This window comes from Astyanax mexicanus, chromosome 10, assembly GCF_023375975.1.
Source record: "Astyanax mexicanus isolate ESR-SI-001 chromosome 10, AstMex3_surface, whole genome shotgun sequence".
In the NCBI taxonomy this organism is placed as follows: Eukaryota; Metazoa; Chordata; class Actinopteri; order Characiformes; family Acestrorhamphidae; genus Astyanax; species Astyanax mexicanus.
Window position 1 is genome coordinate 28525589 of NC_064417.1, and position 12985 is coordinate 28538573.

General features: G+C 37.1%; 1 protein-coding gene across 1 annotated transcript; it reads left to right on the forward strand.

Annotated features, from left to right (window-relative positions):
* The first annotated feature begins 7493 nt into the window (after positions 1-7493).
* On the forward strand, positions 7494-11489 carry LOC103032264 (uncharacterized). Its single transcript, XM_022684375.2, has 4 exons — positions 7494-7854; positions 10387-10503; positions 10727-10773; positions 10866-11489. The coding sequence occupies exons 1-4, from the start codon at positions 7497-7499 to the stop codon at positions 11016-11018; spliced, it is 675 nt and encodes a 224-aa protein (XP_022540096.2). The 5' UTR covers positions 7494-7496; the 3' UTR covers positions 11019-11489.
* Positions 11490-12985: the final 1496 nt, after the last annotated feature.

Below are 12985 nucleotides of genomic sequence, written 5' to 3' on the forward strand. Positions count from 1 at the left end.
TGTTTTGTTATTATCTGTTTAGTTTAGCTTAGTTCTTTGTTGGTTTTCCCTGTTTGTTTATGTATATAGATATTTTCGTTATTCCCCTGTTTTGTTTACTTGTTTATTTGTTATTTAATAAAGTCATGTCTTACCCGTTTAAACGTCCGCCTCCCGTCTCACCTCGCGTTACAGAAAGACCGACCGCCATGGACGTTTATGCGGGAAACCCTTGGGTTGGATCCAGGCTGGCCATCCGTCATGCCCCCTTTGGGACCTCGGCGCAGGAAAACCCGAGGCCTCGAGGCCGGAGAAGGCCTCGGGCTAGGCGTTCTAAGAGGTCCCAAAATTCGGAGGATTTTCTTGGGGGGGGCTAACGGTTGGGGCCATCGGCCTCGCTCCGAACCGCGAGGTAGGCAAGGCGGGCAGAAACGCGGACTGTGAGGACTATTTCTGGGATTACGTGGACCTCCTCGCAGCCGCGTCCAGTTCGGAGGACGAGTTGTACTGTCCGATGAGAGCCCGCTTGCCGCCGCTTGCGGAGGCTATCCTCCACCCGCCTCCCAGGGCGCGCTCCACCTCGTCGGCTCCGCAGCTAGCTTCTGAGGCTAACCAGCTAGCATCTCCAGCGGCTGCAGCTCCAGGCATCCCCACGGCTACGCGGCTAACGCAGCTAGCATCTCCAGTGGTTGCAGCTCCAGGCATCCCCACCGCTCATGCTCCAAGGTCAGCGGTGCCCACTGCCAATGTTCCTGTGCCAGCGGTGCCCACCGCCAATGTTCCTGTGCCAGCGGTGCCCGGCACCGCTCATGCTCCAAGGTCAGCGGTGCCCACTGCCAATGTTCCTGTGCCAGCGGTGCCCACCGCCAATGTTCCTGTGCCAGCGGTGCCCACCGCCTATGTTCCTGTGCCAGCGGTGCCCACCGCCAATGTTCCTGTGCCAGCGGTGCCCACCGCCAATGTTTCTGTGCCAGCGGTGCCCACCGCCAATGTTCCTGTGCCAGCGGTGCCCACCGCCCATGCTACGATGCCAGCGGTGCCCACTGCTCCTGCTACGATGCCAGCGGTGCCAGACACCGTCCATGTTCCTGTGCCAGCGGTGCCCACCGTCCATGTTCCGATGCCAGCGGTGCCCACCGTCCATGTTCCTGTGCCAGCGGTGTCCACTGCCCATGTGCCGAAGCCAGCAGTGCCCACCGTCCATGTCCCTGTGCCAGCGGTGCCTACCGCTCCAGCGCCGATCACGCCGCCAGCCCCAGCTGCTCAAGTCGCCGCGCCGTCAGCTCCTGCTGCCCGAGTCACCGTGCCGCCAGCTCCAGCTGCCCGAGATGCCGCACCGCCAGCTCCTGCTGCCCGAGTCGCCACACCGCCAGCTCCTGCTGCCCGAGACGCCGCACCGCCACCAGCTCCTGCTGCCTGAGTTGCCGCGCCTCCAGCTCCTGCTGCCCAAGCCGTCGCGTCGCCAGCGAGGCCCGTCACCACACCCAAGCCCATCCCGGCACCCAGGACTAAGTTTTTCCCCAAGCCTCGTGTGCCCAGGTCTACCCCAAGGCCCCCGGATCCCAGCCCAAGAACTTTGCCCAGGCTGGCTCCACGAATTTTCCCACAGACTTTAGCCAGTCCTGGGCATCCCCAAGTTTATTTCGTACCCCTGTCGCTCCCCGTTATGGTTCCTGTGTCGGTCTATGTTCCTGTTCCTGTCTTGTCTGGTTTCTGTGTACCTGTCCCTGTGACTGTGTTCGTGTCTGTCCCCGTTAATGTTTTTGTTCCCGTTCCCATGTCCAGGCGATTTATACTAAATTCCCATGTCCTGTCCAATCACCAGTCATGTCTCATGTCCAGTCACCGTCCCCTGTCCAGTTCCCCGTCCAGTCTCCTGTCTCGCCCAATGTCCAGTCTCCAGTCACGTCCTCGGTTCAGTCTCCTTTCTATGTCCAGTCTCCTGTCACGTCTTCTGTCCAGTCTCCTGTGTTGCCTCATGTCAAGTCCCCGGTCTCGTCTTTTGTTTTTCCCGGCCTCTCCCCGTCGTCGGCCCCCGGGGTTCGTTTTTACGCGCCTCGGGAGCTGCGCGTTTAGGGAGGGGCTTCTGTTACGCCCTCGCTATGTTTTCCTGTGTTTTCCCCGTTTCCTAGTGTGTTTCTCTTGTACTTTTCCATTACGTGTGTGTAATTTGTAGCTCCGCCCCTCGTTACCTGTTTCCCCAGGTGTTCATTGTTTCATGTTTAGTATAAATAGTACTTGTTAGTCTATGTTTGCTGTCGGTCTTTGCACCTTCCTCTGTCGTTTTGTCTCGCCACGTTAGCTATTGTTTATTCTCGGTTTCGTCACGCTCTGCTTGTTTCTTGCTTATTTCTAGTTCCCTTTATTTCTTGTATATTTCTAGTCACGTTTAGTTCTTGTTTGTTTCTTTGTTTATTTTGTATATATTTACGTATTATTCCTTTGTATATATTCCCTTACCTTGTTTTGTTATTATCTGTTTAGTTTAGCTTAGTTCTTTGTTGGTTTTCCCTGTTTGTTTATGTATATAGATATTTTCGTTATTCCCCTGTTTTGTTTACTTGTTTATTTGTTATTTAATAAAGTCATGTCTTACCCGTTTAAACGTCCGCCTCCCGTCTCACCTCGCGTTACAATTTAAAAATAGACATATTCTCTATGGCCAAGTTTCTCTCTATAAAATACATTTTAAAATAATTTTTGACTTTTATACATTTGTTAATATTTGTTATAATTTATCTAACTGATTCTCATAACAGATAAACTTAAAATGTATAACTTATATAAAACATAAATAATAAAAAAAACATGAATGAAAAAATATCTGACATGCACTACAAACAAATTAAGTGAAATTTAGTGAAATCAAACTTTAAAAATATATATATATGTTTTTTTAAAACAGTACAAATTTAAAGATGATTTAAGGTTGTTCATCTGTTGATGTAACTCTTCCTCAATGAAGCTTTTCATTGGCTGTTGTAGAATTGATGACAGGGTTAGCTGTAAAGAGTCATCTGCTGAGTAAATTATTTTCCATTCAGCAGATAGAAAAGACAGTGAGACTTCCTTTTACCAGTTTCCATTCAAATAAACAGAATTACTATCATGCTTTTGAAGAGGATTGCTCTGGTTTGGATTCTTATTGCAGCTTTTTGCAAAATAGGTGAGTTTTACACACTTTTTACAAAGTACTTTCAATAGAAATACTTAGCTTTCCTGCTTATGTTGTTATTTTTGATTGAGTTGTTAAGTTATTGTAGATTTGACCTGTGAGAGCCCAGACCCAGTTCTGAATACTGATAGAAAAAGAAAAAATCATTTGCATGAATTGAGCAGCTCATTTATGTGTATTTGTATATGTAACATAAATGACACAACAACATTTTTACTGTTATTGTAGATTGCCTGTCAGAACAGGTTATATGGAACATATAAAACATTTCATTAAAACTGGTAAAATCATTGGAACAGACTTGTAGAAGCACATTTAAAAAGAGATTGATTTATAGCTAGAAGATGTAGCCAGTAAATAGTTTTATTTATTCTTTGAAAAATATTCAGGCACTGTCCTGTGGTGCTTTCAGAACGTTCAGTGTATGTTACTTAGGAACCTCATGAGTTAAAGTGAAGGTCAGAGTGCTGTACAGAAATTCAGACATCTTTTAAAGGGTCTGTGAGACATATTTCATCCTGAGCTTTTTTACAGATCCTGGTCAAGCCTCAGTTCTTCATCAGAAACCTGCAGTTTTATCAGTAAAGGCTGGTGAAGATGTTACTCTTCGCTGCTCATTTGAGGAACAGAAAATGAATGAAAGAATGGTTTGGTATAAGCAGAAACCGGGTCAGGCTCCTCAGAATGTGGGATCACTTATAGCAAATATTAAAATAATTTCACCTGAATTTGAGAAATCTGGAATCAAACTAGAGAGAACCAGCAACAGCATTTCTCTAATTATTCCAAATACGACTAAACACGATGAAGGAACGTACTTCTGCGGGTTTTCCCAAATCAGCACAGTTCAGTTTTCCACTGGAACTTTCATAACAGTTACAGGTAATCACTATATCTTAATTTTTGCCTGTTAAAAAACAAATGTTTCTTAAGAGTACTGTCATGTTAAAACCTCGTGTCACTATTTCTGATCATCACCATCAGCACACTTTAATGATAATATGAATCTAGCAGTTGCTATTGACATTGGGAAAAAAATAAATGAATGGTCCAATAGAAAATTCCAATTCCAAAAATTGGAATTAAATATTTTTCTATTAAAATTAAGGTTTCCTAAAATTGTTTCATATTATGTATTATAAAAGTTAACCTTGCTGTCTTAAAGAAGCCTTGTATTTAAATTTGATCAATTTTTACTTTTGAATATAATGTAAATCTGTATTCTTTACGTTTAGAATTTCATAATAAATAGCCCAAGCAAAAAATCAGCAAAATAATCTGTAATTTAATCTTTTTATATTGACTTCTTCTTTTAAGATAAAAGTTGATTATTATTAACACATACATAACCATGCTGTCACACAGCATTTCCATTTTTGCAGTTATTCTTTACATTAGGTCAACATTTTATGATAATTAGTCCCATAAAAATACTCCAAATTAAATTAATAAAATCTTTTACTTTAACTTCCAGTGAAAGTCAAGATTTTTTTTTATCAACAGTTACAGACAATAACCTTGCTCTCACATGTTACCCTTGCATGTCCATTTTTTCACTTTTTTACAATGTAAATCTGGAAGTTGTTCCTTATATTGAGTCAGCTTTTTATGATTTTATGATTTAAAATCTTTTTACATTGACTAGTTGAAAGTAGAATTTTCCTTTGAACAGTTACGTACCAAGTATTATAACAATTACATAACCTTGCTGTCACACAGAAACCTTGTATCTCCATTTTTGCTGTTTTTCACTTATCTTGATATAATGTGAATCTAGTCATCTTTCTTTACATTGAATTTTTACAATAAATGGACCAATATTTATGCTCCAAAATGACTAATGAATAATATATTTTAATTTATGTAATAGTTACATATTGTCTAATATCAACGGTTACTTAAAAAAGTTTTTTTTACATCATTTGAATTTGACAGTTTCATTTAAATTTTGGCAGAGTATCATATAAATGGAACAATAGAAACGCTCCTTTGGTACAAAGTTGTAGTGTGATGCATGCCATTACTAATTGAAAAAAAAAACTGTTAAAAATTGCAACTTTAAAAAAGAAGAAAAAATCTTAACTTTTAATTGAAAAGTAAATGTAAAGTATTTTGTTTCGAGTAATTTTGCAGCATCTCTAGTGGTTTAATCACTATTAACTTTTAATACAAATTTAAAGACACAACTTCCAGATCCACATTATCTCAAAAAGAGGTACAAGGTTTTCATTCAACAACAATGATATGTAAATGTAGACTTTTTTAAAATTCAAATTGTTAGTCAAAAGTAATAATATTACACTTGTTACTCATTTAAAGTTTTTTTTAGTTTTTTCTTTCTATGCTGCAGATTTGATACCTCTAACCATAATCTCTATACACACTGAGAATAGATTATATTTATATCTTTTCAGTCACGCAACATTATATAAGCTTTAATAGGAACAGTTTCCCAGACTGAGATTAAGCCTAGTCTTCGACTACACACCTTTTTGAATTAACATTTTCTAAGGGAAATAAAATATAAAGTCTATGATTAGGTTGAATTATGGAGTCAAAAAAGGGTCATAAAGATTTTGAGTTTGTAAAACAGAAGTCACAAATGTACTGAAACTTGTAACTGCGTTTAAACAACTGCATGCACGAAAATCCAAATCCACAAATTAACTGGAATGTGCAAACTTGAAACAGAAAGTAATATTAATAATAATTCAAATGTACAAATGTGAAAAAAATATTTTAATTATATATAAATATATATTTTTTAATTTGTAAATCCAATCTCTTGAATGTGTGAATCAGTACTGCTCAAATGGCTTAAGCTGGATCAGACCAAAAATCACATTGAATTTGTGAGGTTGTAAATGTGACAGTGGGTGTTTTTCACTGTGGAGCTAAAAATCCTCTCATTCATCTTCTCTGCTGCGTGTGCGAAGCTCTAGCTGCAGTTGCGAATTTTGACCCTGTTTTGACGCCTGATTGATGGACCAATAGGAAAGCTTTATCCGGACCAATCAGATTACGGGGTTTGTTTAACCAATCAGAACAATGGATGGGTCTCTGCAGCTGGGAGTACTGGGTGTGTCGAAAGGTGTGGGCGTGTCGAAAGTGTGGCCGCCATTTTGTGGTCGGCCACCATGCGCCCCCCAGTGGATCAATTTACACTGAGGAAGGAGTTTAATAAAACAATAATATTCATAACTCTACCAATTTTTACCCGATTTACACACGGTTTGGTTTGTTACAAACAGCAGAGATGTAGTAATGACACAGGACACTGTCACACATTACAAATACGTGCTTTCATGCTGAAATACTTTATATTATGTTCTAATAATATGAATTAATTTTATATTACACACACACACACACACACACACAGACACACACACACATATATATATATATATATATATATATATATATATATATATATATATATATATATATATATATATATATATATATATATATATAAATGAATTAATTAATTTATGTACTTATTAATATGCTATACCATGTCTGTCTTTGATAAAGAGCATAATATAAAGTATGAAAGCACATATTTGTAATGTGTGACAGCGTCCTGTATCATTACTACATCTCTGCTGTTTGTAACAAACCAAACCGTGTGTAAATCGGGTAAAAATTGGTAGAGTTATGAATATTATTGTTTTATTAAACTCCTTCCTCTGTGTAAATTCATCCACTGGGGGGCGCATGGTGGCCGACTCCAAAATGGCGGCCACACTTTCGACACGCCCACACCTTTCGACACACCCAGTACTCCGAGCTGCAGAGACCCACCCAGTGTTCTGATTGGTTAAACAAACCCCGTAATCTGATTGGTCCGGATAAAGCTTTCCTATTGGTCCATCAATCAGGCGTCAAAACAGGGTCAAAATTCGCAACTGCAGCTAGAGCTTCGCACACGCAGCAGAGAAGATGAATGAGAGGATTTTTAGCTCCACAGTGAAAAACACCCACTGTCACATTTACAACCTCACAAATTCAATGTGATTTTTGGTCTGATCCAGCTTAAGCCATTTGAGCAGTACTGATTCACACATTCAAGAGATTGGATTTACAAATTAAAAAATATATATTTATATATAATTAAAATATTTTTTTCACATTTGTACATTTGAATTATTATTAATATTACTTTCTGTTTCAAGTTTGCACATTCCAGTTAATTTGTGGATTTGGATTTTCGTGCATGCAGTTGTTTAAACGCAGTTACAAGTTTCAGTACATTTGTGACTTCTGTTTTACAAACTCAAAATCTTTATGACCCTTTTTTGACTCCATATTGAATCTCTGTCTGGAAAACTGACCCATAATGTTAAAATTTTCTGTAGATGATTCACAGCCAAACATCCTAGTTCTCCAAACTCCAGTATCATCATCAGTTCCTCCAGGAGAAGCAGTGAATCTTCAGTGTACGGTTCTCTCTGAGATCAGATCAGCAGAACTGAGAGTGTTCTGGTTCAGATCTGCTGCAGGATCATCCTTTCCTGAAATCATCTTCACTCATCACAACAGCAGCAGCAGCAGCAACAGCAGCCATCAGTGTGAGTTCAACCGTGTGTACAACTTCTCCAAGATTATTGGGAATGATAACGACACTGGAATATTCTACTGCGCTGTGCAGACCTGTGGGAGGATCATTATTGGGAATGGAACAACTGTGAACTTGGGTGAGCTTTCATTTAAACCCATAGCCAATTCTGAATAAAGAACAAAGCTACTGTAGATATATCAAAAACATTGATTTGTAATTGTTAGTAACAGTTAATTGTAGACCAAATGTAGGAGCTATTCTATTATCAATCACTCTAAGATACTTAACAATTTCTACAGTGACTGATAAACATTATCCATCATACACAGTAAAATTAGCAGTGCTGGATCAACACCTAAAGATTTAACTTTACACTCCTTCAGAGCATGTATGGTCCCATATTACACTGATAGCAGTGTTAAATGTTCAGTGTTAATATGACACTGTGCAGTGTACCATTTTACTCATGCTAGTGTTGTTCATCAGTGTTATATCAACACCTAAAGTGTTAATTTTACACTACTTTGGAGCATATATGGTCCCACTGTACAGAGAGTGACAATTACACTGACAGCAGTGTTAAATGCTCAGTGTTAATATGACACTGTGCAGTGTATGAAAACAAAATTGAACATTTAAAATGTCATCAACATTTGTCCATAAAAAATCTTTCTCCTTCAAAATATCAGAAATGTGTCAATCCTACCAAATAATAATGATTAGAAATATGTTTGTAGTGGATCTTCTGTTTCACTAATTATTGTCTAATGATGAATGTCTGCAGCTAATGGCATTCATAACATTCTAAAAACTGTAAAATTTCAAATTTTTATGCATACAAATGTATTCACATGACAATTCTGTTCTTTTTAGTAACGACCATTGAATAGTGACTACATGTTAACTTATAATTGAAAAATGTAGACTGAAATGTATTAAAGTAGCTTATTATGTGTATTAAGCATTGTACAACGTATTTTAAATACTTATTCATACTTGCTGAAATGAAACAAAAAAAAACATTTCCTGCTGCTCAATAATGTGGTAATAAGGACTTAGTTACATACCAGCACATTACTTACTTACAAGTGAGGTGTTTTTATGTAACTGCTAATTACCACATTATTGGCCAGCAATGAAAAGAGAATTGTTTTCCATTGTTATTTCATTGTATTGGTTAACAAGTTCAGATTTTTACACCTGTTATTATTACCTTGCATATATAATAAATAAAATGATGAAAGAAATAAAAGAAATGAAAATGTAAAAGAAAAACTCAAATTAAACATTTACAGGGTGTCTGAAGGTGTAGAAACTAAAAGTTTAAAATGATTTAGAGACAGCAGCGAGCTGAGCTTTTAAAATCTTGTTAAAGTTTGTAAGGGGTTTCACACTGTTAAAAGTAAAGCTGATAGAAAGAGTTTTTTTTACATTATGCCATAAAAGAACCAAACATGGTTCCATAAAAAAAAAAAAAAAAATTGTTTTAAATTTTGATGATCCTCCAAGAAGGTGAAAAACAGATAAATAAGTTAGCAAATTTGGTGGTTTGCTTAAAGAACTCTTAGTAGTGTAGCAGGTTGAAAATACTATAAATAATGAAAAATAAGAAATTGATTTAACAATAGTTTAAACAATTAAAAATAAGAAATTAATATAATAATAGTTTAAATAATTTTAAAAAAAATAATTTAATCATTGATTAAAACATCTGAAGTGGTTAAAAAGATTTTATTTCTTTTAAGAACACTTTTACTGTGATATAGATTTTTTTGTTGTTGTTGTCACCATTGGTAGTCATTTACAAAATTATTATTTTAATTGTTCAGGAAAATAATATTTTTTCAGCGGTAGTTTTAGTTTAAAAGCTCAAAATCTTCAGTTTGTGAAGATTAATCTTAATCCATTCTGGATGTCTGAGCTCAGGCTGTAGATGATTGTCTGAATCGTCCAGTAGGGGGAGCAGCCGCACAGTTAGTCCTCATTCGGTTTAATACAAGAGTGAGGAAACCTCTTCTCTGTGTGAGCTTATATTTTCTCTTCTCCTTTCAGGTATAAAACTGTTGAAAACACTGTTTATGTAACAAAATTGAATAGTTAATTAACTTATTTGAATGTTGTGCTGTTCTTGCATGATTCTTAGTGGTTCATTAGATTAGTATTTGATCAGTAGAGACTAGCTAGAAGCTAACATTAGCTAGCTAGATCCCTAACTGCACTGCCTCAGCCCCATCGTGAAACACCATGAGGTCTATGCAACACGTGTTTAATTCATGTGTGTGCATAAAATTATACCATTTTTGCAATTTTTTGGTTTATTAATTAATTACTTGTTAATTTTGTATTTAATTCGTATTAATACAAGCGTAAGGAGTAAGAGTGAGGTACGATTCTCTGTGTGGGCTGACCTTTTCCTCCTCCTTTCATGGGTTCTACAGTAGTAATTACCTTTAGTTTTGAAACTGTAAAGGTTTTAAGACTGTCTATATGCTGAAGTGTCATGGAAAACAGTGTCAAAAAGTTCACTAAGTTTACTAATATAGCATAACTATCTTGCTGATAATGTAAATGTAAGATTTTAAGACACTGACTTAATGATGCGTTGTATTTAACATTGCTCGGAGTCAAGAAACAGATTTTTAATGTTTTAACAATGATTATCCTTCAGTCTGGCCTCTGGATCCGGTTGTGATGTGCCTGGGAGCAGCTGTAGGAGTGTGTGTGGTTGTGATATCTGTACAAGCTGCAATAAACCGCAAGAAGAAGATCTGTGAACACTGCAGCGGTACGTTCATTCAGATCTTCAAGATCACATACGTAATAAAAGCACAATTATTTCATACAAATTCCTTATTTCTCAAGACTCATAATTACAAATGAAGCAAAGAAAATTCACTATAAATGTTCATCTTTTTAAATAAATAAGTAAAAATCGGGAATGAACAAATAATATACAAATGCAAGAAGCAAAGTCATGCTGGCCTTTTCCCAATGTGTTTCTGTTCCAGCTGAGAAGCTTCAACACGGCTTATTCAAAGAGAAGACAGCCAATCAGGTACAGTATTATGAATTTACAAATTAGATCATAACTTATTACATTACATACAATAAAAAACTCTAATTATGTGTTCATGTCCATCTCTGCAGGAACAGGATGCTGAGGAGCTAAATTATGCCGCCTTAAATTTCTCTGAACGAAAAACTAAAAGAACGAGGAAACTGAAGAAAGAGAAATCTGAGGACATGCTGTACTCCACAGTGAGATGCTCCTCTGTTAACGACCGCAGAACAGATCATTAGACCCCTTTGAATTATTTATAATAAAAGCAAAGATTATGGATGAAGTTCCATTTATAGCATTGTTGGCTGGTGCTGGAATCGATACCCAGGATGCACCACACATTGATTCTCTTGATCACATGACACTGCACACAGCACCTCCAGGAAGTAAATCACTGGAATTCTAAACACCTGTGTTAGGCCCTATTTAAGGGGCACAGTTTAACTCATTCTTTGCTAAGATTTGTCGGTTTATCCACTTTATCCACACATTTATTTCCTTGCCTGTGATTTCCATTTTGTGAATGATCTTGTTTTGTTTTTTGACCCTGATTCCTGTCTGCCCTCTGATGACTCCTTGCCTGTGTATGACCCTCAGAATGTTACTCGTTTATGGTGTGTCCTGTCTCTCTTGCTGCTGTTCTCTGGTTTTGACCCTTCTTGACTACCCTTTTTTTTATTGCCCTTTGTCAATAAACCTGTTTTATTTTAGCTGCATGTGTCTTAGACCTGCCTAGTCATGACAAACATGCACAATCATCTCCACCTCACAGTGGAGCAGATTGGGTTATGGTCAAGTTATCTGCTTTAAATCAAACTGTCAAAACTTTGTAAAAAGTTTTTTTGTAAAGAGGATGATGATTTATTTATTTTAGATTAATTTGTAAAAGAAAATAAAAATAATAATTGTCTTTTTTGTGTGCTACTTTTTGTTTGTAAATTCAAGGATTTAGATTATTTATTGAGTTGTTATTTTTGGTCAACACAGGTCTGCCATCTGAAGAAAAAGTATAAGAAAACACTCCAAACTTTTTAATTTGTGTACCTTTTTCTACCACATTTTCCCCCTCAGGACATGAACTTTCGAGATCTATCTATCTATCTATCTATCTGTCTGTCTGTCTGTCTGTCTGTCTGTCTGTCTGTCTGTTACCCTTTTCTGACTTCTAGTGGACTAATTGGTTATAACACAAGTACAAATTTTAATGTCAGCAGTGAGATGAAGACAGTGTCAGAAATGTGCAGCAGTTTTGATAATTATAGCAGATGTTTAATAAAATACTGTATTGTTTAATCACTGGAACTTAGTGCTGTGACTGTTTTGAGGTAGGATGATTTTGAGCAATGGTAGACATGTATATTTAAGTAGACTAGGCCTTTGAATAGTGCACATATATACTGTATGTTTTAACCTAATATTTTTAAAGTACTCAGACCTATATATGGTTTATTAATGTATTACTGAATTTTGGATATTATTAAAAAAACTAATGCAACATTTCTATAAAATAAACAATTAGACCATAAGATCAGTGTTTTCTATCATGTGCACCATCTTTCTCATTTTTTGTGTATTATGAGAAGTAAAAAAATACAAATGTTCAATGGAAAGCAGAGGCTCTGAAACGTTGAGTTTACACAGCTTCTGTTAAGAGCATTAAGACCAAACCCTGCTCTGACAGGTGGGGAGAACTGAGAGATTAGTTGTGGGAGGGGCTTCTGGTATGTTTCTCCCCCTAAAATTTGGTTTAATATGATATCTCTTGAATTCTTGTCTGCTTTAGATTTTATTCAGAATTTCAGTCAGGTTGATGAGAAGTAAACACTATGTGCACCTGTGTAATATTACATTTTTATTTTATTATTTTCATGTTTCATAATTTTAACATAATTGTTGGTAGAGTAGAATTTTATTTCCTTAATCTTGTGATTAAAAAGTAACAATGGTTGTCACCACCAGTAGGAGGCAGCATGACCGCAAGTTTGCTTTTGGTAGATGGTATTCATGTTCTTTTTTTTCTTCTCTCATCTGAAAAGCATTAGTGAACATATTCTCTGTCATCTCTCTCAAGATCTGAACCCAAGATTTAAATTTAAGATGGAAATACTGTTCTGATTTCTGTAGGATGTAAACATTGAAGGTCGAGACTGACCTGCACAGTAAAATATGTTCTCCAGTGTAGAGTATCTACTGATTATACTGATTA

Coding starts and splice junctions, on each gene's coding strand:
- LOC103032264 (XM_022684375.2), top strand. CDS start 7,497: ATGTTAAAATTTTCTGTAGATGATTCACAGCCAAACATCCTAGTTCTC. Junction 7,855..10,386: donor TGGAACAACTGTGAACTTGG/GTGAGCTTTCAT, acceptor ATTATCCTTCAG/TCTGGCCTCTGGATCCGGTT. Junction 10,504..10,726: donor GATCTGTGAACACTGCAGCG/GTACGTTCATTC, acceptor TTTCTGTTCCAG/CTGAGAAGCTTCAACACGGC.